The sequence below is a fragment of the Lynx canadensis genome, chromosome A1, assembly GCF_007474595.2.
Source record: "Lynx canadensis isolate LIC74 chromosome A1, mLynCan4.pri.v2, whole genome shotgun sequence".
NCBI classification, from domain to species: domain Eukaryota; kingdom Metazoa; phylum Chordata; class Mammalia; order Carnivora; family Felidae; genus Lynx; species Lynx canadensis.
Window position 1 is genome coordinate 1477681 of NC_044303.2, and position 26212 is coordinate 1503892.

Genomic DNA, 26212 nt, shown 5'->3' on the forward strand with positions numbered 1-26212 from the left:
AATCTTGAAAAAGAAAAGCAAAGCTGGAGGCATCACAAGTCCAGATTTCAAGCCATATTACAGACCTGTAGTGATCAAGACAGTATGGAATTGGCCCAAAAACAGACACACAGATCAATGGAACAGAATATACAACACAGACATGAACCCATGGTTATATGGTCAATTAATCCCGACAAAGCAGGAAAGGATATGCAATGGGAAAAAGACTGTCTCTTCAACAAACGGTGTTGGGAAAACTGGACAGCCACATGCAAAAGAATGAAACAGCAACATTCTCTTTCACCATACACAAGAATAAACTCAAAATGGATTACAGACCTAAATGTGACACCTGAAACCATAAAAATTCTTGGAGAGCACAGGCAGTGATTTCTCTGACATCAGGCCACGGCAAATTTTTTCTTGATGTCTCCTGAGGCAAGGGAAACAAAAATATGCTTGGGGACTACGTCAAAGTAACAAGTTTCCACGCGGCAAAGGAAACAATCAACAAAACTAAAAGGCAACCAATGGAATGAGAGAGGATATTTGCAAATGATGGATCTGATAAAGGGTTAGTATCCAAAATCTAGAAAGAACTTGTAAAACTCACACCCAAAAAACAAACAATCCAATCAAAAACGGGCAGAAGATACGAACAGAGAAGACATCCAAATGACCAACAGACACGTGAAGAGGTGCTCAAGATCACTGGTCATCAGGGAAATACAAATCAAAACTACAATGAGTGTAGACACCCTCATACCTGTCAGAGTGGCTAAAATCAACAACATAAGAAACAAGGGTTGGCAAGAATGCAAAAGGAGAACCATCTTGCACTGTTGGTGGGAATGCGAACTGGTACAGCCACCTTGGAAAACAGTGGGGAGGGTCCTCAAAAATTAAAATGGAAGTGCCCTACGGTTCAACAATCACACTACTATGTATTTACCCAAAGAATACAAAAATACTAATTCAATGGAATACATGCACCCCAATGTTTATAGCAGCATTATCTACAATAGCCAAATTATGGAAAAAGCCCAAGTGTCCATTGACTGATGAATGGATAAAGAGGACAGGGTATATGCATACAATGGAATATTACTCAGCCCTAAAAAAAAATGAAATCTTGCCATTTGCAATGACGTGGATGGAGTTACAGAATATTATGCTAGGCAAAATAAGTCAGAGAAAAACAAATACCATATGATAACTCTTATGTGGAATTTAAGAAACAAAACAAAATATTTGGAATATTATGGAAAAGGCAAAACGGTAAGAAAAAAAAAAACAAAAACAGATGACTGTTTGCTAGGGCCTAAGGGGAGGGAGGAGACTGAGAACAGGGGAAGGAGGGCACTCTGGGTGGTAATGGAAACGTTCTCAAGTCTGAATGTGATGGTGACTACACGATTATACACATTTGTCAAAACACACAGAACTGATCACTTAAAATGGTGAATTTTATCATATGTAAGCTATAGTCGTGTAAACTTGATCTTACAAATTTTTCTTTAAAAAAACACACGGAGCGGTGCCTTGGTGGCTCAGTCAGTTAAACCTCTGACTGCGGCTCAGAGCATGATCTCACAGTTTGTGGGTCTGTCCTGACAGCTTGGGGCCTGGAGCCTGCTTCGGATTCTCTTGTCTCCCTCTCTCTCTCCGCCCCTCCCCTGCTCATGCTGTCTCTCTCACTCTCAAAAATAAACAAACATTAAAAAATTAAAAAAGAACACACATGGAACAGAAAAGGTAAGATTTGAGTTTCTGTGTATACTCCTGTATGTTCTCAGTGTTGGCTGCCTGTGTCCCCTTTGCTACGCAAGCACCCCGGCCCCGTCCCTACCGAAATGATTACACTGAGTCTCGGTGAACCAAGACCTAATGTCCAAAAAGTCTCCATCCTTTAAGAAAATATACACATTTAAAAGTGATGTTAGTTTTTATGAATAGTGCATCCTGTAATTCCTGACAGTGTCTCAAAGTCCTCATCAAAATGACTCGCATCTTCTAAATTTTAAAGGTAAAGTTCAGATGCAAATTCTGCTCATCTACACAGATGATGAAATTTTTACTTCTAGGGTTTCAGCAATTGTCCTGATTTTGTATAAGTAAATTCCATTTAAACTCCCTAATTCTATAAGCCATTCCCATGGCTCCTACCGGCTACTTCAATCTCAAGTCTTAAATTCCAGAAATCAGATAAAGGCTCTATATCACAGCACTAAGGCTCTTTCAGAGTCAGTCAAAGCTTTAGACAGGCTTTTCAGAATAAACTTACTTTTCCAGCACAGTAGATTTTCTTGCTAGGCAAGATTTGATTTCCAAATTGCACTAAGTTCTAGTAATTCAGGTTTCATTCTCGCCTGCTCCCACATTTCAGCAGACAATTAAGGAACTTTCTGACCCGTGCTCCTACCCTCTGGGGTTTGGGTAGAAGACAATCCACCATAGAGAGTTACACTCACATTCCTGGGACTCTGACCCTCAGGGACTCAGTAAATCCTACAGTAGGACTGTTTGTAGTTAAACAACCGTGTGGCAAGCAGTGTGTTTTGTTCATTTGTTAATTCACAAACTCTGTCTCCTGCTTTTGAACAATTCCCAAAGGTAATGATAATTTTCCTTTTGTAAGAAAATGTCTCCAAATGGCCCAGATTAATATTTCTACGAGGCAAACCTTTCCTTTTATAAATTGGAAAACAGAATTGTAAGAGCTGATAAGGGTACAGCTAGCAAGAAGTCTATGGGCACCAAGATGAGGCAGGGCCAGGAGGCCTGGTAAAGAGTAGACACCTGACAGATGGTGCTTTGGTACTTCAGCTTTAATAACATTCTTAGATGGAAGGTTCTTTCAGATCAGATATCACATGATGAACATAACAATTATGTTAAATCCAAAAACCATACTTAAATCTGGTACAATTTTGGGCAAAGCACACAGCAAGAAGTGTTCTAAGTTTTAAACAAAAGTCACGATACAAAATTCTATTTATGGTATAATGTTAAGTATGTTAGAGAAAGAGAGGAAAGACCTAGAAGAAATGGAAGGAAATACAAATACACCAAAACGTTAAGACATTTGGGAACAATGGACCGACACAGGATTTTCCTAAACTCCTTTCATTCTTTCTTTACTCTTTAAAACGTATTTTTAACATCCTTAGATTGTTAGAAATCTCATGTAATTTAACAAACACATGATAGAACACGAGGCAGGTTTTGATTTGGGAGGGTTATTGACTTGTTTGTTTGATAAACAGAAGATGAAATTAATAAGCATTAGTTGCAAAATTTGCAAAATCGAGTTTGCCCTGGGTCATACAAAGAAATTGTGTAAACACGCTCAAGACAGTCAAGGGAACAGACAAAAAAATGCAATCTTGATTTTTGTTTTCTTACCCATTCTTCCTTCTAGCTTCACTGTCCTACTAAACGCCTTCCTTGGAGGATTCTAATCAGGATACAGAATAAAACCCAAACTCTTGATTTCTTTCAGAGAACACTTAAATAGCGCTCCTATATGCCATGCGTTACTCCAAGCCTCTTACAAATGTTAATTCATTTCCTCTAAGTAAGTCTTCAGGCTGGCATTCAAGCACTCCCCACTTGGTTTCCGCTCCCAGCCCTTTCCCACCGCTCCAAACGCCCTGTGACAGCCTCACCATTCCACTCTGGTTGCCCAAAATACACTCACTGGCACCGCTCATCCTCATTCTTTCATTCCCCATTTTTTAAAAAATATTTATTTATTATTTTTGAGAGTCAGAGCATGAGGGGGGGGGGGAGGGGCAGAGAGAGAGGGAGACCCAGAATCCAAAGCAGGCTCCAGGCTCTGAGCTGTCAGCACAGAGCCCCATGCGGGGCTGAAACTCTCGAGCCGTGAGATCATGACCCGAGCCGAAGTCGGACACCCAACCGACTGGGCCACCCAGGTGCCCCATCATCCGAGCATTTCTTTCTGAGACACTGTCCCCACCCGTTCCCCAAAATCCACTTGTCAAAGGCCAAAGCAGGCTCATATCCTACCTTCATCAAACCTTCCCAAACCCTCCTGGCTCAGATCTGGGCTCCTCCCTATTACTCTTCATAGAACTAGAAGTACAAGGAATTTCCAAAGAACATAATCTCTGATAGGAAATAAATCTAGTTACTAGAGTTTACATCACCTTTCTCTATATTCCTTTCCTTACACTGACTGACTCAGTGTTGTTCTGCATAACAAATGCTGCTCAGTATGTAAATGTCACATGTATTCAATCTGCAGACAGACCTTACAGAGCAACTTTCAATACTGTGCATAGAACATGTTACCCCACATCATTTGTTTACTATCAAAATTGTATACAAATGGTCACAACAGAAAATTATTTTATAAACTTTTTAAGCACTTTCTGTGTTAAGTGCTGTGACTAAAAATTTTACGTGCATTATAACCCAGAATATTCCCCAAAAACTATCCCATAAGAGGAAGACTCACCTTACATTCAAGTCATCATAAAGTTCTCCCATTACGCAGTACTATCATTTTTTTTTTTTTTGAAAAATAATATACTGTTTGGGGAAGACACATTGATCTGAACTAATTCAATCACGCTAGCCTAGAGATCATCTGATAAAATCTATCTTTCAAAATGGGACCAGGAGACAAAGAAATTTAACATAGATGTTTTAATTATTCTTGGGGCATGACTTCACAATTGCTACGGCAGGAAAATTTGTAAATAAACTTTATAAAGATCACTTTAACACACAAAAAGCAACATAGTTGTTACGTTGAGAAACAAGTATACCACCAGAGAAAGTTTTGAGAATTGGTAGTCAAGGCTGGATATAAGCCTTCCAATGCCATATCACACGTGATGCACAGCAACATCTCAGGAAAGCAAAGAAGACGTGCCGTGGAAAACTGTTTAGAAAACAGACTCCAGGGGCGCCTGGGTGGCGCAGCTGGTTAAGCATCCAACCTCTGGTTTTGGCTCGAGTCATGATCTCACGGTTCATGGGATCGAGTCCCCAGGTCAGGCTCCTTGCTGACAGCACAGAGCCTGCATGGGATTTTCTCTTTCCCTCTCTCTCTGCCTCTCCCCCATTCACTCTTTCTGTCTCTTTCTCTCAAAATAAATCAATTAATTTAGTAAAAATAATAAAGTCTCACCTGGGTGGCTCAGTCAGTTAAGTGTCCGACTTTGGCTCAGGTCACCATCTCACAGTTTGTGAGTTCAAGCCCCATGTCAGACTCTGTGTTAATAGCTCAGAGCCTGGAGCCTGCTTCAGATTCTGTGTCTCCTTCTCTCTCTGCCCCTCCCCTGCTTGCACTCTGTCTCTCTCTCTAAAATAAATAAACATTAAAAAAAATTTTTTTTTAATGTTTATTTTTTGAGACAGAGAGAGACAAAGCATGAACAGGGGAGGGTCAGAGAGAGGGAGACACAGAATCCGAAACAGGCTCTGAGCTGTCAGCACAGAGCCCGACACGAGGCTCGAACTCACGGACCGCGAAATCGTGACCTGAGCCGAAGTCGGCCGCTTAACCGACTGAGCCACCCAGGCGCCCCTAAAATAAATAAACATTTTAAAAAATATTTTTAAATAATAATAAAGTCTCATTTGTTAAAGAAAAAAAAAGAGACTCTCAAAACATCACTCTACTGAAGGCAGACACTGGAGTCAGAGATACTTTTTTTTTTTTTTCCCAATGTTTATTTCTGAGAGAGACAGAGTGTGAGCAGGGGAGGGGGGGGCAGAGAGAGAGGGAGACACAATCTGAGCTGTTAGCACAGAGCCCGATGCAGGGCTCGAACTTGTGAACTGTGAGATCGTGACCTGAGCCGAGATCAAGAGTCAAATGTTTAACCGACTGAGCTACCCGGGAGCCCTGAAACACTTGTTAAGAGTTTCAACAGAAATGGCTTTTTTTGAAAAAATGTGAAAGAAATATTTCAGTAATGTGTTAGATATGCCTATTTAAGATCACATTACATACGTAACTATAATACTTTATTATGGATCATGTAAATATTATACATCAAATTGACCCCAGAAAGAACTGTTTCCACCTTCTCATTGGAAACATGGAGACTCGACTTCCATGGCAGTGACCTCAGGTGTGAACACGGACGGTTCTCTTCACAAGCACCCGGTGCCCTGGCTATTACGTCAGTTGTACGGATGAGGAAGCGCAGCTTTGACCTGAAGAGACTCACAAGGTCACACAGCTGCTCAGTGCGGAGTCCACTTGACTTACAGTGTGTGTCCTCAACCACCACCTCCACGGCAGGAAGCTCCCACAGGCCCTTCGTGTCAGAAGCCACAAAATGTAAATTGATTCTCCTCCTCTGGTAGGATCAGCATAAAAAGCACATACTTTCCTTAGAAACGAGAGGCGCGTCAAGAACCTTCTCTGCTGAGCCCACACCATGCTCCTCAGACGGTGAATCCCCACCCCCACAGCACCCAGCATCTCAGTAAGGGTGGGAACAGACAGCACTCGAAAGCTCCTTAAAGGACCCCTCTGATCCCATGTAAGACTCCCCAGTTAGATACAACCTTCACCAAATGAGAGACAGAGATGAAAATACTCAAAAGAGATATGGAATTGGCAAACAGTGCTCTTCCTATGTTCCGTTTGACACTCATTTGTGTTTTTTTTAATGTTTATTTATTTATTGTGAGAGAGGGAGAGAGAATCCCAAGCTGACAGCACAGAGCCTGACACAGTACTTAAATTCATGAACCATGAGATCATGTCCGGCAGCCGAGATCAAGAGTCAGATGCTTAGGGGCACCTGGGTGGCTCAGTGAGTTAAGCGTCCGACTGGACTTCAGCTCAGGTCATGAATTCGTACTTCATGGGTTGGAGCCCCCCCCCCCCCCACCACCAGGCTCTGGACTGACAGCTCAGAGCCTGGAGTCTGCTTCAGATTTTGTTTCTCCCTCTCTCTCTGTCCCTCCCCTGCTCACACTCTGTCTCTTTCGCTCAAAAGTAAATAAACATTAAAAAAAACTAAAAAAAAAAAAAAAAAAAGTCAGACACTTAACTGACTGAACCACCCAGGCGCCCCAACACACATTTGTTAAATGAAGTAGAAAAATTTTAGTGCTACAAAGATGGAGAACCTAGATTTCCTGTCTTTGACTTCAATCTCAAAAGTAGCAGCTGACCATAAAACACACTGTCTTTCTGGTCTGCTCCCAAATTCTCAGCTAGAATGTCGTTACAGAAACAAAATGCAATGTGCAACATGGAATAAATGGAAATGTGCCAGCCTCAGAACACATAATATCCAGGAGGGAGATCAGGAGTGATGCTAGTTTAGGTAAACCTGCTTAAACCTTACGGCACTAAGTGTAACATGTTTAAAAGACAAATTTATACATCGCGGTTCTTAAAGAGGTGCAGAAGCCGTCCACAGACACAGGAGCTCCAGGAGGGATGGGTCCTGACCCGGCAGGCACCAACCTGCCCGCACAGCCCCTGAGGCTGTCCCCAGCCTCGCCTGGAGCTTTCTCTGCTGTGTCAACAGTTCTTTCAGGAGTTCTTTTTAAAAGTGAAGTCGCTGGAAAAGCTAAATGCAAATATTACAAGAAATGAAAAGGTTTATTCTAGGTGATTTCTTTAAGCTTTTACTGTATTATGTATCAGAACAAGAATATGATCTCTCATTCAATAAGAACATAAAACAAAAAGAAACGTGTTAGCTGTCCAGAAAACCGTATTTCTGCTCAAAATTCTCCTCTGAACACAGGAGTTTGAGGAGAGACTGTATAGGAGATGTTTTGAAACAATGTTTCCTAGCACATAAAACGGAACCCGGACCTTCAGGTACATGATGCCCACACTTTGCCCTTTATCTTCCCCTGCTCTTCCAAGGGGACTGGAACACCATCCCAAGAGCTTACAGACCTGAGTGCAGGGCCCTTAACTCACCTGAATGTGCAGGGCGCCCTCTACTGCCTCCTGGATGTTCAAACAGCCACTGATGAGCGACAGCTGGTCTTGGGCACCCAGAGAGCCTTTCAGAGAGCCCGACTGCTCCAGAAACGTCATCTCTTTTCTAGAAAGAAGAGTGACCCTGTGAGTATTCAAGAGCAAATTAAAGGCAACGGTAGGGCGCCTGGGTGGCTAAGCTGGTTAAGCATCTGTCCGAGTCTTGATCTGGGCTCAGGTCATGATCTCAAGGTTCATGGGATGGATTCATTCCTTCCTTCCTTCCTCCCTCCCTCCCTTCCTCCTTTTCTTTCTTCCTTTTCTTTCTTTCTATTCTTTCTTTCTTTTCTTTCTCTCTCTCTCTCTCTCTGCCCTTACCCCGCTCATGCGCTCTCTCAAAATAAATAAATAAACTTAAAAAAAAAATTAAGACAAAGGGCGCCTGGGTGGCTCGGTCAGTTAAGCGTCCGACTTCGGCTCAAGACATGATGTCGCGGTCCGTGAGTTCGAGCCCCACGATGGGCTTTGTGCTGACGGCTCAGAACCTGGAGCCTGCTTCCGATTCTGTGTCTCCCTCTCTCTCTGCCCCTTCCCTTTTCGCACTCTCTCTTGCTCGCTCTCAAAAATAAACATTTAAAAATTTTTTTTAATTAGAACAAAGGTAAACATCACTAACTAGTAGGGAAATGCAAATCAAAACCACAGCGATCTAACCCTTCACACCCATTAGAATCTAAATAAGTAAACCAAGAGTTAGTGAGGACGTGGAGAAATTGAAACCCTGTGGAAATGTGAAAGGGCCAGCCACAGTGGCAGTTTGAGGACTTCTCAAAAAGTTAAAAACAGAACTACCAAATGATCCAGCAATTCCATTTCTGGTAATACCCCCCCCCCCCCCCCCGCCAAATGAAAGCAGGTACTCAAATGCGCATTTGTGCACCCATGTTCCATGGTTTACAATAACCAAAAGACGGGAACCCAAAAAGTCCACACCTGGGTGAATGGATAAACAAACGTGGCGTGTGCATACAGCAGAATTCAATCAGTGCAATTCAGCCCTGAAATGGAAATCCTGTCACAGCAACCACAGGGACGGACCTTGAGGACGTTAGGCTAAGTGAAATACGCCAGTCACAAAAAGACGAATGCTGTACGATCCCACTTGTACGCGGTGCCCAGGACAGTCAAACTCACAGAGCAGAAGTAGAATGGAGGCTGCCAGGGCTGGGTGAGGGTGACCGTGGTTTCGGGGATACAGAGTTTCAGTTGTGCGAGATGGCCTTTTGGTGACGGACGGCTGCACAGTGAGAATGCGCTTAATATCGCTGAACTGTACAGTCAGAAATTATTAAGATAGTAGACTTTATGTTACGTACATTTCACAATTCTTTTTTTATTTTTATCTTTTTAAGAGATGGGGCGAGGCCAACAGGAGGTAAGACTGGAGAGTAGTTCTCCGCCCGTTTCTTTCAGTCCTGGGGGACGGGGCTGAAAGAACGTATCTCATAATCAGGACCAGCTGGCTTCGTGGGGTGCGGCCTGTGCGTCACAGAGATGGGCGCTCAGAAGGGCCCTGGGCTGGGTCTGATGCCCTGCCGTCACGGTCTCAAAATTCTTTTGTTTGTGTTTTTTTTTAAGAGAGAGAGAGAGAGAGAGAGAGCACGAGTGAGCAAGGGGCAGGGAGGAGAAAGAGAATCCCACGAGGGACAGACAGAGAGGGAGAGGGAGAGACAGGAGCAGGGTTCACCCACCACGGGGCTCGAGCTTGCCTGAAGCAGGGCCTGAGCCCGCCCCGTGGGGAACTCAAACTCCCGAACCGAACCGTGAGACCGTGACCTGCAGCAAAGTCAGATGCTTCACAGACTGAGCCACCCAGGCGCCCCTCACTGTCTCAAAATTCTTAATGACTATCAAGCAAAGGGCCCCACATTTTCATTTAGCCTCATAAATTATGCAGTCAGTCCGGCTTATAATTCGTGATATATTAAACAAACAAGACAGAGAACACATACAAACACACACAGCAAGGAACAACACTTATGCTTTCCAAAAACTTCTGTGGGTTCTTCCCAGTGAGTCAAACAATTTTTACATCGCTTCGTATCATGGTTTTCATCTTTACGCTGTCAGCGTCTTCAGCCAAAGAGCACCAGGAACACACGTACAGTGGGGCGGCTCAGGTTCGTTACTCACTGCAGTGAGGGAGAGTGCACACCAGGGGGAGCCGTGGGGTATCAGTAAGGGCGTCTGAGGGCACCTAGAGCAGATGTGAGCTTGGATGGGGGGATTCGGAAGAGGATCTGAGGGCCTGAGTTCGCTGGATCGGACGCTGTGAACTCAGCGAAGGCAACGTGAGGATTGAGTGTCTCCACAAACAGGATCTGCAGGGCAGACTAAATGGAAGATGAAGGTATAATGGGCAAAGAAGTGACAGTCGTTCAGTCGTTCATTTTAGCCAAGACTCCGCGTCTGTGGGTTTGCACGGTGCCCTCGTTCTTGTCTGTGCTTAGACAAATTCAAAACGTGGTCTTGCTGTGTCGCGTTCTCTCATGGTCTAACAGTGACCTTGTCTGGGGTGGGTGTTCCTGAGACTCCTTATGTCCAACAGGAGAGTGCCACGGCCTGCCCGTGAGGACCCGGGGAGCTCCAGACGTCAGGGGCTGTGCTTCTGTTGTTTTGTCTTTTTTTCTTTCTTGAAGCTATGCACCTGTATTTTGTTTTAACCACAAATTGAGGACCAAATTGCTACTGTCACTGGGAGGAAAAAAAGATATGCTGAAATGCAAACAGATTTCTTTATTTTAATTAACAAAAAGAAGCTTCCTGGCAAAGGTAAATGAGCCAACAAATGATCCGGCAGATTCAAAGTCTCTCCTGCTTCTGGGTCAGCAAACAGAAAAATGCCATGGCGGGCCATCACCACACCTGGGATCTGAACCCGAATCTGTTTCAAGGAGAGGGAGAATCTGAGATGACTGGCATACAGATAATTTGGAAGGTCTGTAATGTATCAGCTTTAAAAAATCTACCTTAAAATTGGGCCAGAAAATGGCTACCTTATTCTGCAGGGTCCTAAGGACACACGTGCAGAAGGCGCCCCTCGGAACAACTCGATGTTGGGAACTGAGGAACCCGACCACCACCCCCAATTAGCAGGCATTCGAAAGTATTTCTACATGCAACACGTTCCTTGAAGTAGAGGTTTATAAAGCTACTGAAAATACACAAAACAAGGTCTGTTTCTTAGCCAGTTCAAGAAATTTGTATTCGTTGTACAGAATAGCGCGTGGTGTCTTAGCAACAGGTTAGAAATCTATGGTTTGTAAGTTTGATAAGCTAACATCAAGAAAACGGACTTAAATGCCAGAAAACAGTACCTTACACGCCATCGAGGGAAACGTATAAAGAGTTACCAGAAAAAGTTACCCTACTAAGATAAGGAAAAGCAAATATTTACCTGTTCTAAATGCTCCTGTTCCTGTGACCATGTACCAGGAGTGTCCCCAAAAGTCCCTGAACACAGTCTGTGTTCTTCATTCAAACAACAACGGTGAGGAGAGCACCATGTGATCCAAAGATCATTTATTTTTCACCTCATGTTTTTGTTCCACTTTTCGGAAGTTTTAGAGTTACATAAGTCTGTAAATATACTAAAACCATTTACTGTATACTTTAGAAGAGTCAGGTGTGTGGTATATAAATTCTATCTCGATAAAGCTGATGTATGTGTTTCTTGTCGCCTCTGTGATAAATTACCACAAACTTAGTGGCTTGAACAATACAAATTTATTACCTTACAGTCCAGGGGTCAGAAATCTCAAGTAGACTAACATCCAAGTACCACAAGGCTGCAAATCTCAAGTAGACCAACGTCGAAATATCAGCAAGGCTGAGTTCCTTCTGGAAGCTCTAGAAGTGAATCTGTTCGATGCGTCTTCTAGTTCCTAGAGCACACCCCCCCTCACCTCTTTCCTTGGCTTTGTGGCCCTCTTCCATTTCACAGCCTGCAATCTCACTACCAACCTCTGCTCTGTCATCGCACCTCCTTCTTTGATTCTCCTGACTATTTTTTCCTAAGAACGAGCCTCGTGATTACACTGAACCAATCTGGATAATCTCCCACATGCATACCCTGAACTTAACCACATCTGGTCTCCTTTGCCACGTACGGTAACACATTCCCAGGTTCCAGGGATGAGGGCCTGGGAGAAGCAGTGTTCTGACTACCACACTTTTTAACAAAACAAAAACAGAAACAAACAAGGGGCACCTGGGTGGCTCAGTCTGTTAAGCGTCAGACTCTTGATTTTGGCTCAGGTCATGATCTCCGGTCTGTGGGTTCGAGCCCTGCATAGGGCTCTGCACTGACAGGGTGAAGCCTGCTTGGGATTCTCTGTCTCCTTCTCTCTCTGCCCCTCCTTTCTTGCTTTCTCTCTCTCTGTCTCTGTCTCTCTCAAAAATATATAAACTTAAAAAAAAGCTTTTAGAATAGAGTATGTAATGTAGATAGAATTCCTGTACAATTACTGTCTAAAACTGTGCTTACAGAACAGAGAGCACTTGCCCATTAAAGCTGCCTCACATCAGATAACTAGGTTATGCTTGGCTCTCTGTACTTTGCAGACGTTATTCCACCATATTCAGAAATTCACTAGCTGTTGAAAAGCTGTTGTCAATCCGTCGTTCCTTCGTGGGCAGTCTCTCCTTTTACTCTCTCACTGCCTATAAGACTTTTCTGATGTTCCTTGGTGTTTTACAGTTTCACTGTGAGGTATGTATAGATACCCTTCCTATTTCTCCTGCTTAGGACACTCTGTTCTTCCAGAATATGAGGGTCCAGGTCTTCAACTGAAATGAAGTCTCAATCATTACATCTTCATAAATTGTTTTTCCCTATTCTCCTTAACCCTTTCAGACCTCTAAGGAGATCTATGTTAGACACTCTCTCTGTATCCTCCATATTTCTTAACTACTCTTGTCACATATTACCTCTATCTCCCGAACCGCATGCCAGACAGTATCTTCAGATCTGACTTCTGGGTTACTATGCTCATAAAACCTCGTCTCTCGTGTTAGTGATTTTTAGTTGTGAGCAGTTGTCCACTGAACCCTGCGGGAATTCTCTGAGCCTTTGTTTAAGGTACATTATCCTGGAGATGGGACGTATTTGCTTCGGGCAGGCACTGAAGGCACCACTAACCAAGGGACCAATGTGAACTGTTGGGCTGGAATGTTTAAGTCCACACGGGAAGATGAATTCAGGCTCCGACTCTTAGAGAGCTTGTCTGTGGCTGTAAATCCTCAGAGAAACGCTTTCTCCCCTCCACCCAGAACCATGGCCAGGAGAGACAAGCCCCCACGTGTGGGTTAGTTTCCTACTCCTCTCAGCAGCAATGTAGACCTCTGGAAACCAGCTTCCCGTGGGGGTCTCCAATCTGATCCCCATCTTGCTCAGACTAAGGTCTGCTGTTAGAACCAAAGCAAGACTGGCAAGTAGTTTACTTAGAGCAGCCGTGACTCTCACATACCTCTTGGGATCTGTGCTCCCAATCTGGCCTCTGAGAATTGCCATTACTTTCTTGCCAGCTCAGCTATGCATTATAAACTATACATTTACTCAATACTTGTACGTATTTTGAAGTGAAAAGGGTTTCTAGGATGCTTATGTCGCCGTATTGCCAGAAACTAAACCCTAGACTGTTTCTTTGAGATTTAATATTCTTAGGTATTAGGCACATTTTATATACTTCATGAGAAAGGAGAAATACTGACCATATCATTTCAGCAATAAGTTATTCAATGTGAATGTGATCTCTACTATACACACAATTTATAACACATAATCACTGACTGATTACATCATGGTTCCTGTTCATATGTATAGAAAAGAAAAACAATACTGATGTTTTTTTTTGTTTTTTTTTTTTAAATTTTTTTTTTCAACGTTTTTTATTTATTTTTGGGACAGAGAGAGACAGAGCATGAACGGGGGAGGGGCAGAGAGAGAGGGAGACACAGAACTGGAAACAGGCTCCAGGCTCTGAGCCATCAGCCCAGAGCCCGACGCGGGGCTCGAACTCACGGACCGCGAGATCGTGACCTGGCTGAAGTCGGACGCTTAACCGACTGCGCCACCCAGGCGCCCCAATACTGATGTTTTTGAGTTACCACTGCTAAGGCCTACTCTTCTGTTCCCCAGTTTTACCCATTTGGAAAAACATACACATGTTTATATTATTTATATACAAAATAGTATGTGTATGTTATTATAAGAATATTCTATATTTATACATATGTAAATAATACCTAAATCCACCTGAATCCAACAAGTTTAGGCTTAAAAATAACAATATACTTCTGAAACGCATCAAAACGCAAAGAACGTTTCTGTTTTATTTAATCTAGCTTATTCCCTCTGATACTTCAGAAACTGAGGCCCAAACTGGCTAGATCCCTCAAAAATATAAAGTGCTAGCAGCATGCGGGATGGAAGTGGGTCTTCTGACTCCTTCTCGAAAAGCACACAAAATAGGAGCCACTGCCTCTTCCTCACTCCTACTAGACCACGATGGCACACACACACACACACATACATACACACACACACACACACAACCCTGTCTGGCGGGAATTATTATTTGTAGAACTAATGGGCACAGTGCATTGGCTTAAACTTTGAAAATCGAAGGTCGACAATATACTGGAGAAAACAAAGAGTTTGCATCCACTCCCTCCCTCGTGAATGCTGCTGAGCTTGAACTTAGACTATCGGGCTCCCATCGTCCCTTCGGGGAGCCCTGGTGTACCTAGCACACCTACCATCTCCTTGCAGGATGTCGTTACCAACAGGTGTGCCAGGCTGACCTACGGCCCGGCTCCCGAGTTCAGCCCACTGGGTGCCTGTGCCACCGGTACATGGCCCATCCATCAACTCATCCCTCATGGCGGTTTGAATTAAGACCCACGAAGTAAGTTGGTCAAAGGTCGGTGGAGCCCACAGTAGAGTCACTGCAATGGTGAGTTTTAGAAAGGCAGGACCTCAGACAAGGACCTGCTATGAAACAATCCTCCCCAGAACTGCTGAAAGTTACCAGAGCTGTCGTCTGACTGTCAGAAGCTCGGGTGTCCCTGAACAATGTCCCATTTCTGCAACAGTGATGGAGCTGCAGAGACAGTTCCCGGTATCCCTTGCTTCCTTGAAGAGCCTTGCAATAAACATCCACCAGCAGATATAATCTGGACGCCTCAATCCTTGTAAACTGAAAGGCCTCGCATCTATTTTGTTCAGAAATCTGACAGATAGGATGAAGAAAATTATACCATATCTGAACTGCTTGGTTTTAAACTGTATGATCTATATAAATTAGACCTGCAGCAGTGGCTAAGCCTAGAAACCAATAACACTGATAAACATTAACTACGTTGCCCATAAACATAACCAGAATAAAAATGTTCATATCTCTGAAAAACTGTTTACAGCTAACAAACAAACAAAAAAATCATTTCATTTAAATGTACTTGCTGTCACAGAAGAACAAGTGACAAATAAAATACAGTGCCCCTGTTCTTTTTCTGGAAAGACTTTCTTTCTGTAACTTATTTTTTAAAGTAAAAAAAAAAGTGGAAAGAATAATAAACATCCCCGCATTTCTGAGAATTAAAAACCACCAATCCTGACATATGTGCTTTTCGTTTTTTAAGTAAACAAAACACTGAAGTTCTTTTATCCACCAACCTCTTCTGTTGAACTCAGATGGGATTTTTAAATGCTAAACCCTGAAAACATAATGATTACCCATATCATCATTTAGAGAATTATGTCTGAGAGGCTCACGTGCTCAAAACCACCTGCTTTAAGCATGAGTAAGCCAAAGCAAACTTTTGTCCTTTCTTCCCAATGTGCGGAGTCAGATTAGATCGAACAGATGGGACTACAAGAGTGGCTCTTGTCGCTTAGATGAGCTACTGTTCTGTAGAATTCCCAGGGACACCCCTATGAAGAAAGGAAGGAAAAAGAGACAGAAGGCAGGAGTCAGAGTAGCCACACCAACGGCCTCATGCAGATCAGACTCAGAGTGAAGAATCCACGTGAGTGATTTGGCCTCAAGGCCCTTTCTGCCCCTGGAAAAGACAGGAGCATGAGGGGAGAGACCTGGCCACACGTTAACCCCCTGGACGGCTGCAAACTCCAGGACCCCAAGAGCAAACCAGGTAAGACATTGGAGGAGCTTTTAGACATACTCAGACAACCCCTTACATTGTCTTCAAGTTCAAGAATTATGCCCACAAATCAAAACCAGCCGTTTGGCAATGTTTTGTCCCCATTATTCTAGTTTTACATTGAATACTTTGGAAGAAATTAACACATAAACAGCTGGAAAAGACAGGGCTCTCAGTGGGGTTTTCAGCAGCCTGACACACGCAGAATGTTGCAACCTACACTACTTAATAGTTAAGAATGCACTTTGTTCAAAGCGCTTTAGTAAGTGGCTGCGGCATACCAGTTCTACCTCTAGAGGTCAACCTAGCACCAGAAGTCAAAATATTTCCATCGTAACTTCAATGAAGTTAAATTTTTATTTAAACCTGGAGAAAATAAAGTGTTAACAATTATCACTGTACGGCAAAATAAGGGTGGTTTTAATTTCTTCACATTTATACTTTTGAAGTTTTATTCAAGAGGAGCATTTATTAATTAAAAAAGATAAAAGACAATGGAGAAGTGGGAACCCTTGTATACTACCAGTGGGATTATAACATGTGCAGCTGCTATGGAAAACATTATAGTGCTTCCTAAAAAAATTAAAAATGGAATTACTATATGACCCAGCAATCCCCCTTCTGGGTATATATTTGGAGGAAATGAAAGCAGGGACTTAGATATCTGTACATCCATGTTTACAGCGGCATTATGCACAGGAGCCAAAAGGTAGAAGCAATTCAAGTGTCCACCGGTGGATGAAAGGATAAACGAAATGTGGTGTGTACATACAATGGAATATTATTCAGCCTTTAAAAGGAAGGAAATCCTTTCACATGCTACAATATGGATGAATCTTAAGGATAATGCTAAGTGAAATAAACCCGTCACAAAAACACAGATATAGGATTCCACTTATGTGAGACGTCTAAAGTATCCAAATTCACAGAAAAAAAAAGTAAAATAGTGGTTGCCAGGGGCTGGGAGGAGGGAAAATGGGAAGTTGTTGTTCAACGGGTACAGAGTTTCAATGTCGGAGGAGGAAGAGTTCTGGAGATTTGTTGCACAACAATGTGAATGTACTTAACACTACTGAACTATATACAGTTAAAATGGTTTTTTTTTTAAGTAAATTTTGTTACTTTTTTGCCATAATTAAAAATAGAAACAATATATTTTCTTTTTAAGTGATTACTGTGGCATTTAAATTGTGTTTGAACTTGATTCTTCTAGAAGGTAAAAGAGGGCAGAATTCATGCAAGAACTAAACTCCATATGAACCAGAACTCAGAAATAAATTGTAAGGGACTAAAAGGCTTGTAGATTCTGTAGAATGAGTTAGAAAATCATTTTAGCCAGTGTCATCCCAGTTGATTCATGTAATAACCTAGGCCTTGGACTTCTAATTACACACACTGGATAAAACATACATTTATCTCTGCTCCCTCCAAAAACCTCAATAAAACCAAACTAAAGGAATCTTTAAAAACTATATGGGGTGCCTGGGTGGCCCAATCAGTTAAGTACTTATCTGACTCTTGTCGGCTCAGGTCATGATCTCAAGGTTTGATGATCATGATCTCAAGATGGAGCCCCACATTGGGCTTTGTCCTGACGGTGTGGAGCCTGCTTGGGATTCTGTCTGTCCCTCTCTCTGCCCCTACCCGCTCACTCTTTCAATGTCCCTCTCTCTCAAAATAAATAAACTTTTATATGTATACATATATAGATATATACATATAGATATATAGATATAGACAGATATATAGACATAGATGACAATATAGAAGGTGTAGATACAGACACAGATACACACATAAACGCCCACAAAGTCAAAGACATCACGAAGTTACAATGGACAAAAGATCTAATTTTGTGGGACACGGAAAAGAACACAAAAGTGGTATGGTAAATGACTTGATGGGGTAGAGAGAGCTGAGATTTAAGTGTGGGGAAAGGAAAGCCAATGAGAAGCAAGTCTCCCAAGAGACCGGGCAAAAGTCAGAATCTGCAGACACCAGATAGGACAGATGGCTGAGAAAGGAGCAAGAGCCAAAGAGTACTGAAGGTCAGAACAGCCTGGGAGCTAATGAATCTCCTCCCCTCCCCACTCGCAGAACTCACGAGACACGTTAGAGGCAGAGAGAGAGACGCCATGCTGCTGAAAACAGGGAGTTAAGATAAAGCGCACGAACTTTAGAACCGCCCCCCCCCGACACACACACACACACACACACACACATACACACGCACCTCCGGGCACTTTCCTTTGATCAGGAACAACAGTGCCAGATGGAAACTGGCAGATTCTTTTCCGGACAAACTGAAGAGTCCAAGAAAGGAGACGAGCAGACATGGATACTCAGACATGGCACTGCCACTTCCTGTCCTCTACCCAGGCTCTGCCGCCCTGGCACGGAGGTCCACCTTGGACTTCCTGAGTGCCCCAGGGACCATGCTAACTACACGCGGGCAGATCAAGTTGAAGCTCTACAAAATTCTTGTGTTAAGTTAACTGCAATATGAAAATGGAGGAACACATGTCCAACAGCACAGCCCATCTTCCACAGTGGGATACTAGGTGGACCCTAAAAATCATTCCTAATGCTTTTGAAATGGGAAATAAAAGGATAGAATACAAAAAAAAAATTATTAAAGAGTGGCCCCAGACCTTTTCTGCTTGACAGCACAGTGTTTTTTTTTTTATTATTTTAATGTTTTTATTTATTTTTGAGACAGAGAGAGACAGAGCATGAGCAGGGGAGGGGCAGAGAGAGAGGGAGACACAGAATCTGAAGCAGGCTCCAGGCTCTGAGCTGTCAGCACAGAGCCTGACGTGGGGCTTCAACTCACAAACTGCGAGATCATGACCTGAGCCAAAGTCGGATGCTTAACCGACTGAGCCACCCAGGCGCCCCAACAGCACAGTGTTTTTAAGTCCTGAATACCTTCCACCAAAGACTAGGTCCAATTTGCCGAAGGATCCACCTCTTTGCTACTTTACTCTCTCCCCTGGGTTACCAGCCCAACCCCCTTGCACACCTGAATTTGAAGACCTCTCAGCGAGTATGTAAGTTACATGTACTACAGAAAGAAAGAGAACTCTCCCCATTCACCCCGCAGGACAGCTGGGGCTCTGATTGCCTCCACTGGCCCTGTCACTGCACCCACTTCTCCCCCCTCGCCTGGGCACCCTGAAGTTCTCTTCCCTCAGGCTGGTGGTGACATTGGGACTTGGTGGGCGGGGAGATACTCAGGGGAGCAGAGGACCCACTAAGCCTCAAGTAGTGTTGATTTCACCAAAGTTTACACTTTGAGTATCAAGCCTTGGCTCACTTAACACGTGTACTTTGTTTGTCACTGTTGGAAACCTCACAGGCGGACGACCAGACAAAGCAGAATTCATAACATTCTTGAGTCCACCCCCAATACCAAATAAGCCTTCACAGCCCTACTTTCACTGTTAATACGTGCGTGTCCACATGCACAGAAGCGTGCCGGATCAAGGTGTCAGCGTGTGTCCTCAAAATGTTCAACAATACTCACTCTTATTCCTACCATTCAGAGACAGTCGAAATACTCTTATTTCTCCCCAATGTTCTGAATGTACAATTAGCACATATACCTTTTACAAATCAGATAAAGCAACACGACTTCTGTTTGGGAAGGGAAATAAATAATTGAAATGAAGCAATCATTTGAACTGTCCGAATGACAGCCAAGTGACAGCATGATCTGTGAACACATAGATAAGTCAAGTTGAATGACCTGGCTGAACCCATAGCCCACTGGTGTGAACTTTTGGCATCAGGACCTCAGATCCCTTCTGAACTTTTCCATGCAGTTCGGTTTAGTCAACCCACTCCCTGTCCCCCACTTCTAGGAGGGTTTCAATTAAACCACCAACGACAGGTTGTTGCTAGGATAGATGTCTCTCCATCTACTTTTTATTAACTGTCCTTCAGTAACATTTTTTAAAAATTCTCCATGAATGTATTTCACATTCCTTTTATATTTATCCCTAGTTTGCTTACATTTTCTGTAGCAAATTTTTTTACTGTTTTCAAACTATGTGTTGCCAATGTATAGAAATATAACTGGCTTTTTTTCAGCCTGACATATATTTTCCCCAGCCTTGGAGTTTTACCTACAAAATCTATGTTCAAATCTCACCTGATAATAGAGCATGTGCTATCAGTTCAGCTAGGCCTGCTCAACTTCTCCTGAAATCTCACAGCATGTTAATTATTACTCATACACTCCTGATCCATTTCCCTTGGTGGGAGTGAAAGGATAGTAAATATTTTAGGCTTCGTGGGTCATTTGGTCTCTGTTGCAACTACTCGTTGTAGAGTGAAAACAGACATAGACAATACATAAACAAACGGGCACGCTGTTTCCCAAAAGAAGTTCATTCACGGTATGTTCCCTTAAGACAGCGAAGGGACTGATAGTTTTCCATCACTTCCCACAGAAGCAGAATTCCCCTGTAAAAGCTGTGAAAAGACAAAACCAGAACCCCTCAGAACCTAGAACCAGTAGAGGACCGCAATCTAAGCACAGGGACCTGGCCAAGGTTTGGTATGTTGGTAATCTACCAATCTGCTGTCACAGTCCTGGGAATCAGTAATTCTGGCCACAGTCAGCTCAGCTCGTGCGTGACGCTGCAGTCGTGTGGCAGGTTAGCTAGGGGCTGTTGGTCGAGGATGGCTTCACTCATCCATCTAGGGGTCGGTGCTGGTGTTGGCTAGTGCCGGCTGACAGCTGGGCCACGTGTCTCTAGGGGGCCAGACTGAACTGACCGACAGGATGAAGGGTGGCAGGAAGGGTTCCCAGCAGCAAGTGAGGGTACGTTCTCAATGCACAGGAGCTTTCCAGGCCTCTGCTCGCATGGCATTTGCTCTCTGTCCCACTGGCCAGTGAAAGTCTGTGGCCAAACCCAGAGTCGGGCAGTGGGAGCAGCAAAGTCACAATACAAGGAGGTGTGCAGACAGGGATAGAAGCAGTTCATGGCCATTTTGTGATTACACTCAGCTATTCTAGCCAAAAGGTACACAGGAAAACTAAAAGTTCCTTTCAAACCAGAACAGATCAATCCAGAGGAACCCAGATCAAAACTGAATTCAAGATATTTAAGCAAGTGTAGGGGTCGGGGTAGCAATTTAAACACATCCCCAGGAACCCAGTTATTAGAAATGCCTCAGTTCAGAGACAAGGAGTTCAGTTACTCAGGAGGCAGGAGTACAGGGCAGCTACCTGCTTTCAGGGATCACTTCTGGTGGTTTATTAAATCCTAATCTGTGTAGAAAGCAGATTCATTTTGGGGGGATTTGCATATGAGAATGACCATCTACAGGTAGTAAAGAGACGGCAATCCAGAAATTGTAAAGAGAAGGTTTATCAAAATATGATAGTGATTTCAGATTGGGACTCATGTAAAACAGGGCAGTTTGTCCTCTGCCTCAGAGTGGAGCGGTCCCTGAGATATCAATATGGCTCATGCCAGGCAGCCCTGGTCTGGTGATGGCGAGAATGGCCTGTCACTACGTGGAAATGATGCTGGATCCAATTCCAAAAAGTCATGTCCTGATCTAGGAGTCCATATTATAACTTTTACCTGATTATTGTTTTTCTCTTAAAATACATTCAGTCTCAGATTCTTGAGACCTAACACGTGCCGAACACCAGGCATACAATGGAAACCAAAAACCAAGTGGTAAAGCAGCAGCTAACGAGGTTTTCTGAGGTCAAGCTACCTTTCTATTTTGAGATTTAAATAAGTTTTAAGTTTCTCATTTTACCACTCTTAGAAAACAATTAGTCTTGCGTGACATCTTTTTAATTTTTTTTTAATTCTCCATGATCTCTTGGTATGGCATGAGTCGTGATAATTCCTCTCATCTTCTAATGTTGTAACTTTAAAAAATAAATCAACTGCACCAGTTTAATTTTTACAATTTCAGAATCAAGATGTACAATTTATACTCGTTTAAGATTAGTGTCTAATAAGTCTAACATAGAATTTTCATGCAGAAGTAGTAAGATTTCAACCATGTATTTCCTACTATAAGATGTTTGGAAGGATGGGACTATGGGAAGTGAGGCAAACAGCAAGGGTTGGACAGATGGTAGGGAGAGACTGTACAAAAGACAAGCCAAGAAGTACTTTCTGAGACTCTAGAAAAGGCTCCCATGACTCACTTAAAACAATTACTGAGCTGGTGCCCGTCTCTGGGGTCAAGAGGTGTGCATGTGGCTTCCTTCTGCGGCCGTCATGGCTAGCAGAGATCACAAACCACTTCAATAATGAAGGCACTGTGAGTATACTGCATACTCTCAGTCCCCATGGAGCTCACAACCTAGTGTGATGAATGAAGAACATAAACCAGTGGCTTAAAAGGGGGCAGGCACGGTGGGCACAAACTATTTTGACCCATCAGTCAACTCAACCCAATCAGGAAGATGCATTGTTTATACTTCTTGACGAAAAGGATCAAGTTGGCTCTCCTTACACTTGTGCCTCAGACAGAGACGTTCTAGTCTCGGTTCCTGAATGTACTAGGACCACAGCCAAACACCCAGTGCTGTTGACGTGAGCTAACAGTCTCTGTGTGCGGAGTGACACGGTTCACTTACCGAAAGCAGCAGCAGTAATTCTTTTTTGACTGAAAAAGCACTGAAACTCACAACTCTTCTACTGACCAAGGTATATGCAAAAATAAGGTTTGGACTCAATGCTCTTAACCTGGTCTCTGTGTCCAGGAAAGGAGCATCTGAAAATCTTGTGTAAGTAAGGGAAGCAGCTGGCTTTACTTAGGTGATAAGACCAAAAATGTAGTCTTCCCTCGGAGGGCAACATGACACCATTCAACCTGATTTTCCTGCTACTATTTGCTAGTAATAATTCCAGAAGAAAAAGGTAGTCAGTCACAAGATACCCTGAGATCTCTACTTCCTGCCAAAGAAGTACAACCAGTTCTGCATATTTAAGTGAACTCAGAGTCATGTGTAGATGGGCTACAAAAACAAAGCTACTGCTATTGAGAAAAGGTCCGTGTGTACACTTAAGTTTTAGATATGCAAGAATTCAGATGTGCTTTTCTTTCATAAGGCTGCTAATAGCAATAAATTATTTTGGTTTTTTTGATGCAAAACTCTTACAAACTGGCTTTTAAAAGTTCAATCTAATCAGGCACCAATAATATTAAATAGTAGCCATGTGTATTAGTCTTTTCAAAAAATAAACTATAAAGTAAGCACAGTCTTGTTACACGACTACAACTTCAGGTTGCACGTTCGCGGATATCCCCCAAGAAGGAGAATACCTGCCTGAATGACACCATGTGTGAGACGGTCAAAACTGTGTTCAGTGATGGTCATGTTGGGTGAAGAGGTCACGAATTAGGGCCCTTTCATCTTCCGGAACATTGTATTCGTTTGGAGCCTCTATCTTTGACCTCCCTCATTCTTGGCCTTTTTCCTTTGGTTCCTGTTTTTATCCTGTCCCCTGTGATTATTCCCAAAACTTAGCCCTCCCCCGAGCTTAGCACTCAGCCTATGTAAGTTCACCTACTCTGAGGCCTTTAACTATCACAGTTGTCACGGTTCATTTGAGTCCTGGCATCATTAGATCAATAGGTCGAAACACACCTCGGGACCTCCTGTTCCTAAAACTCAATGCCCACGCAGCTCCGGCTACCGAGCGCTGTGAGCCACCGCTGTCTGCCCGGGGACCACAGGGAGACCCAGACGTCCAGCCCCGTGGGACACAGCGAGGTAAGCTCACTCACTCACTCCGGCTGGAAGCCTCAGATGCCTGTTCAGCGACTCCACTCCCATCACACATCTTTACAACCCTAAGGGTCCTTTCCTCACCATCTGAGCTCCTTGTTCGGTCTTAATTTACGTCTCAGCCACTGCGGGTCTCTTTACCAGCTCCAAGGCACTGGAACCGCCACCAAAGGGAAGAATAAAATCACAAGAGTTTGAAGCCTTGAGAATATGATAACCAAGACCTCCTGAGAGCAAAAGAGCCATGTCAAGTCCTCCCAGAAGGTGCCAGCTAACGTACCTGATGTTTTCCAAGGCATTTGTTACCTGCTGTTGTTCAATATCATAGAGTTTCACCCTGAAGCCTCCACTGGCAAACAACATAGCCCAGCTTCGCCCGATGAGTCCACTAAAGAGAAAGAAAGAAAGAAAGAAAGGCTTCCAGTTAACTTAATGGAACAGTTTTTCATTCCCAACCCAGAATGAAATTTTTAGAATTTCACCCTGTTCTAAAATACTTAAGAATAGTTACACATTTTGATAGCTGTATTCATTGAAAACGTTGCATCTCTGTGTAGGAGCCCCTGAATTCTCAACTCCAGTGTCGGCATTAATATTATGCCTGGCACACTGCCAGATGTCAGGCAGTCACCATTAGTTCACACGCTGAAACGAACATTACAGTAGCGCAGGGCACCTGGGGTGGCTCAGTCGGTCAAGCATCCGACCGCGGCTCAGGTCGTGATCTTGCTGTCTGTGAGTTCCGGCCTCGCGTCTGGTTCTGTGCTGACAAGCTCGGAGCCCGGAGCCTGCTTCGGATTCTGTCTCCCTCTCTCTCTGCCCTTCCCCTGCTCATGCTCGGTCTCTCTCTCTCTCTCTCTCTCTCTCTCTCTCTCTCAAAGATAAACATTAAAAAGAAATCACAGTAGTAAAGTGGTAGGGTGTCGTGAGGCAAAAGGCTCCTATGTGAACCCCCATTTGACCACTGTTTTAGGCAAGTCACTTAATGTGAAGAACAGAGATGTTACTTATTTGAGAAAGATGGGGGTAAATACTAACTGCTACCACCACCAGCATTTGAGCATATATTAGGTGCCAGGTGACATTGAAACTGAGGGCTGGCCACTGGGGTTAGCAAGATGAATGGGGGTGGGGACAGTGACAACAGCAGTTCTGACATATTGGTACAGAAGAAAGCCTGCCTGCATTTAAGAGAAATGAGCCTCTAGATCTAACTACCAGTTCTAGAAATGGAGGGACAGGGGAACAAGTACATTAAAGGACGCCACATGGATACATGCAGCAAAATCCAGAATGTAGGAAATTTCACAGGACAAATGACTGTGTTCTTCAACAAGGAAACTGCAAGAAAATTAAAAAAAAAAAAAAAAGAGGGATGGAGAAACCTATAGATTGAAAGAAGGCTATATATCAACTATAAATATAACGTGTGGGCCTTACTTGGACCCTCAAACCAAGTATAAAAAAGTTTTTAGGTAATCAGGTAAATTTTGAATGCTGACTGGATATCTAAAGACATTATGTGATGATAGCAAGGAATTCTGTTAATGTTTTATACATGATGGTGGTATCACAGTTCTATATTTTTAAAATACAGTTGATCCTTGGGGGCGCCTGGGTGGCTCAGTCAGTTAAGCATCCGACTTCAGCTCAGGAGTTTGAGCCCCGTGTCGGGCTCTGTGCTGACAGCTCAGAGCCTGGAGCCTGCTTCAGATTCTGTGTCTCCCTCTCTCTCTGTCTGTCCCCTGCTCACGCTCTATCTCTCTCTGTCAAAAATAAACATTAAAAAATAAACATTAAAAAAATAAATAAAATACAGTTGACCCCTGAACAACAAGGGTTTGAACTATGCGTGTCCACTTATATGCAGATTTTTTACAGTACACTACTATAAATATATTTCTCTTCCTTATGATTTTCCTCACATCTCTTCTCTAGCTTACTTTATTGCAAGAACACAGTATTTAATATGTATCACATAAAAATATGTGTTAGTTGACTGTTCATATTATCAATAAGGCTCTTGCTTTGGGGGGAATCAAAGTTATACACGGATTTCCAACTGTGTGGGGAAGTCTGGCACCCTTGGTCCCTGCATTGTTCAAGGGTCAACCGCAGCCCTGATCCTTTAGGTATATACGCTGACATATCCGTAGGTGAAAGGACACAATGTCTGGGATTTGTTTCAAATTAATCCACAGAAGGGATATAAATGAAACTACACTAGCCCTGTGTTAATAATTGTTGAAACTGGGGTAGAAGGGGTACACAAGTTTTCACTGTACTATTCTCCCAACTTTAATACG

The 26212-nt window shown here is 43.2% G+C and overlaps 1 protein-coding gene across 5 annotated transcripts in view; it reads right to left on the reverse strand.

The window, feature by feature from the left end:
* Nucleotides 1–26212, reverse strand: part of CRYL1 (crystallin lambda 1) — a 130447-nt gene that overhangs the window by 89399 nt on the left and 14836 nt on the right. For 3 of the 5 annotated variants that reach the window (XM_030307518.1, XM_030307484.1, XM_030307492.1), the window contains exons 2-3: nucleotides 24187–24294; nucleotides 7916–8042 (exon numbers count right to left, since the gene is read on the reverse strand). In XM_030307518.1, the coding sequence (XP_030163378.1) occupies nucleotides 7916–8042; nucleotides 24187–24294 (235 nt within the window). Of the gene's footprint in view, nucleotides 1–7915; nucleotides 8043–9927; nucleotides 12152–24186; nucleotides 24295–26212 lie in introns of those variants that run through there. The other 2 variants (XM_030307508.1, XM_030307500.1) reach the window with 2 other exon arrangements.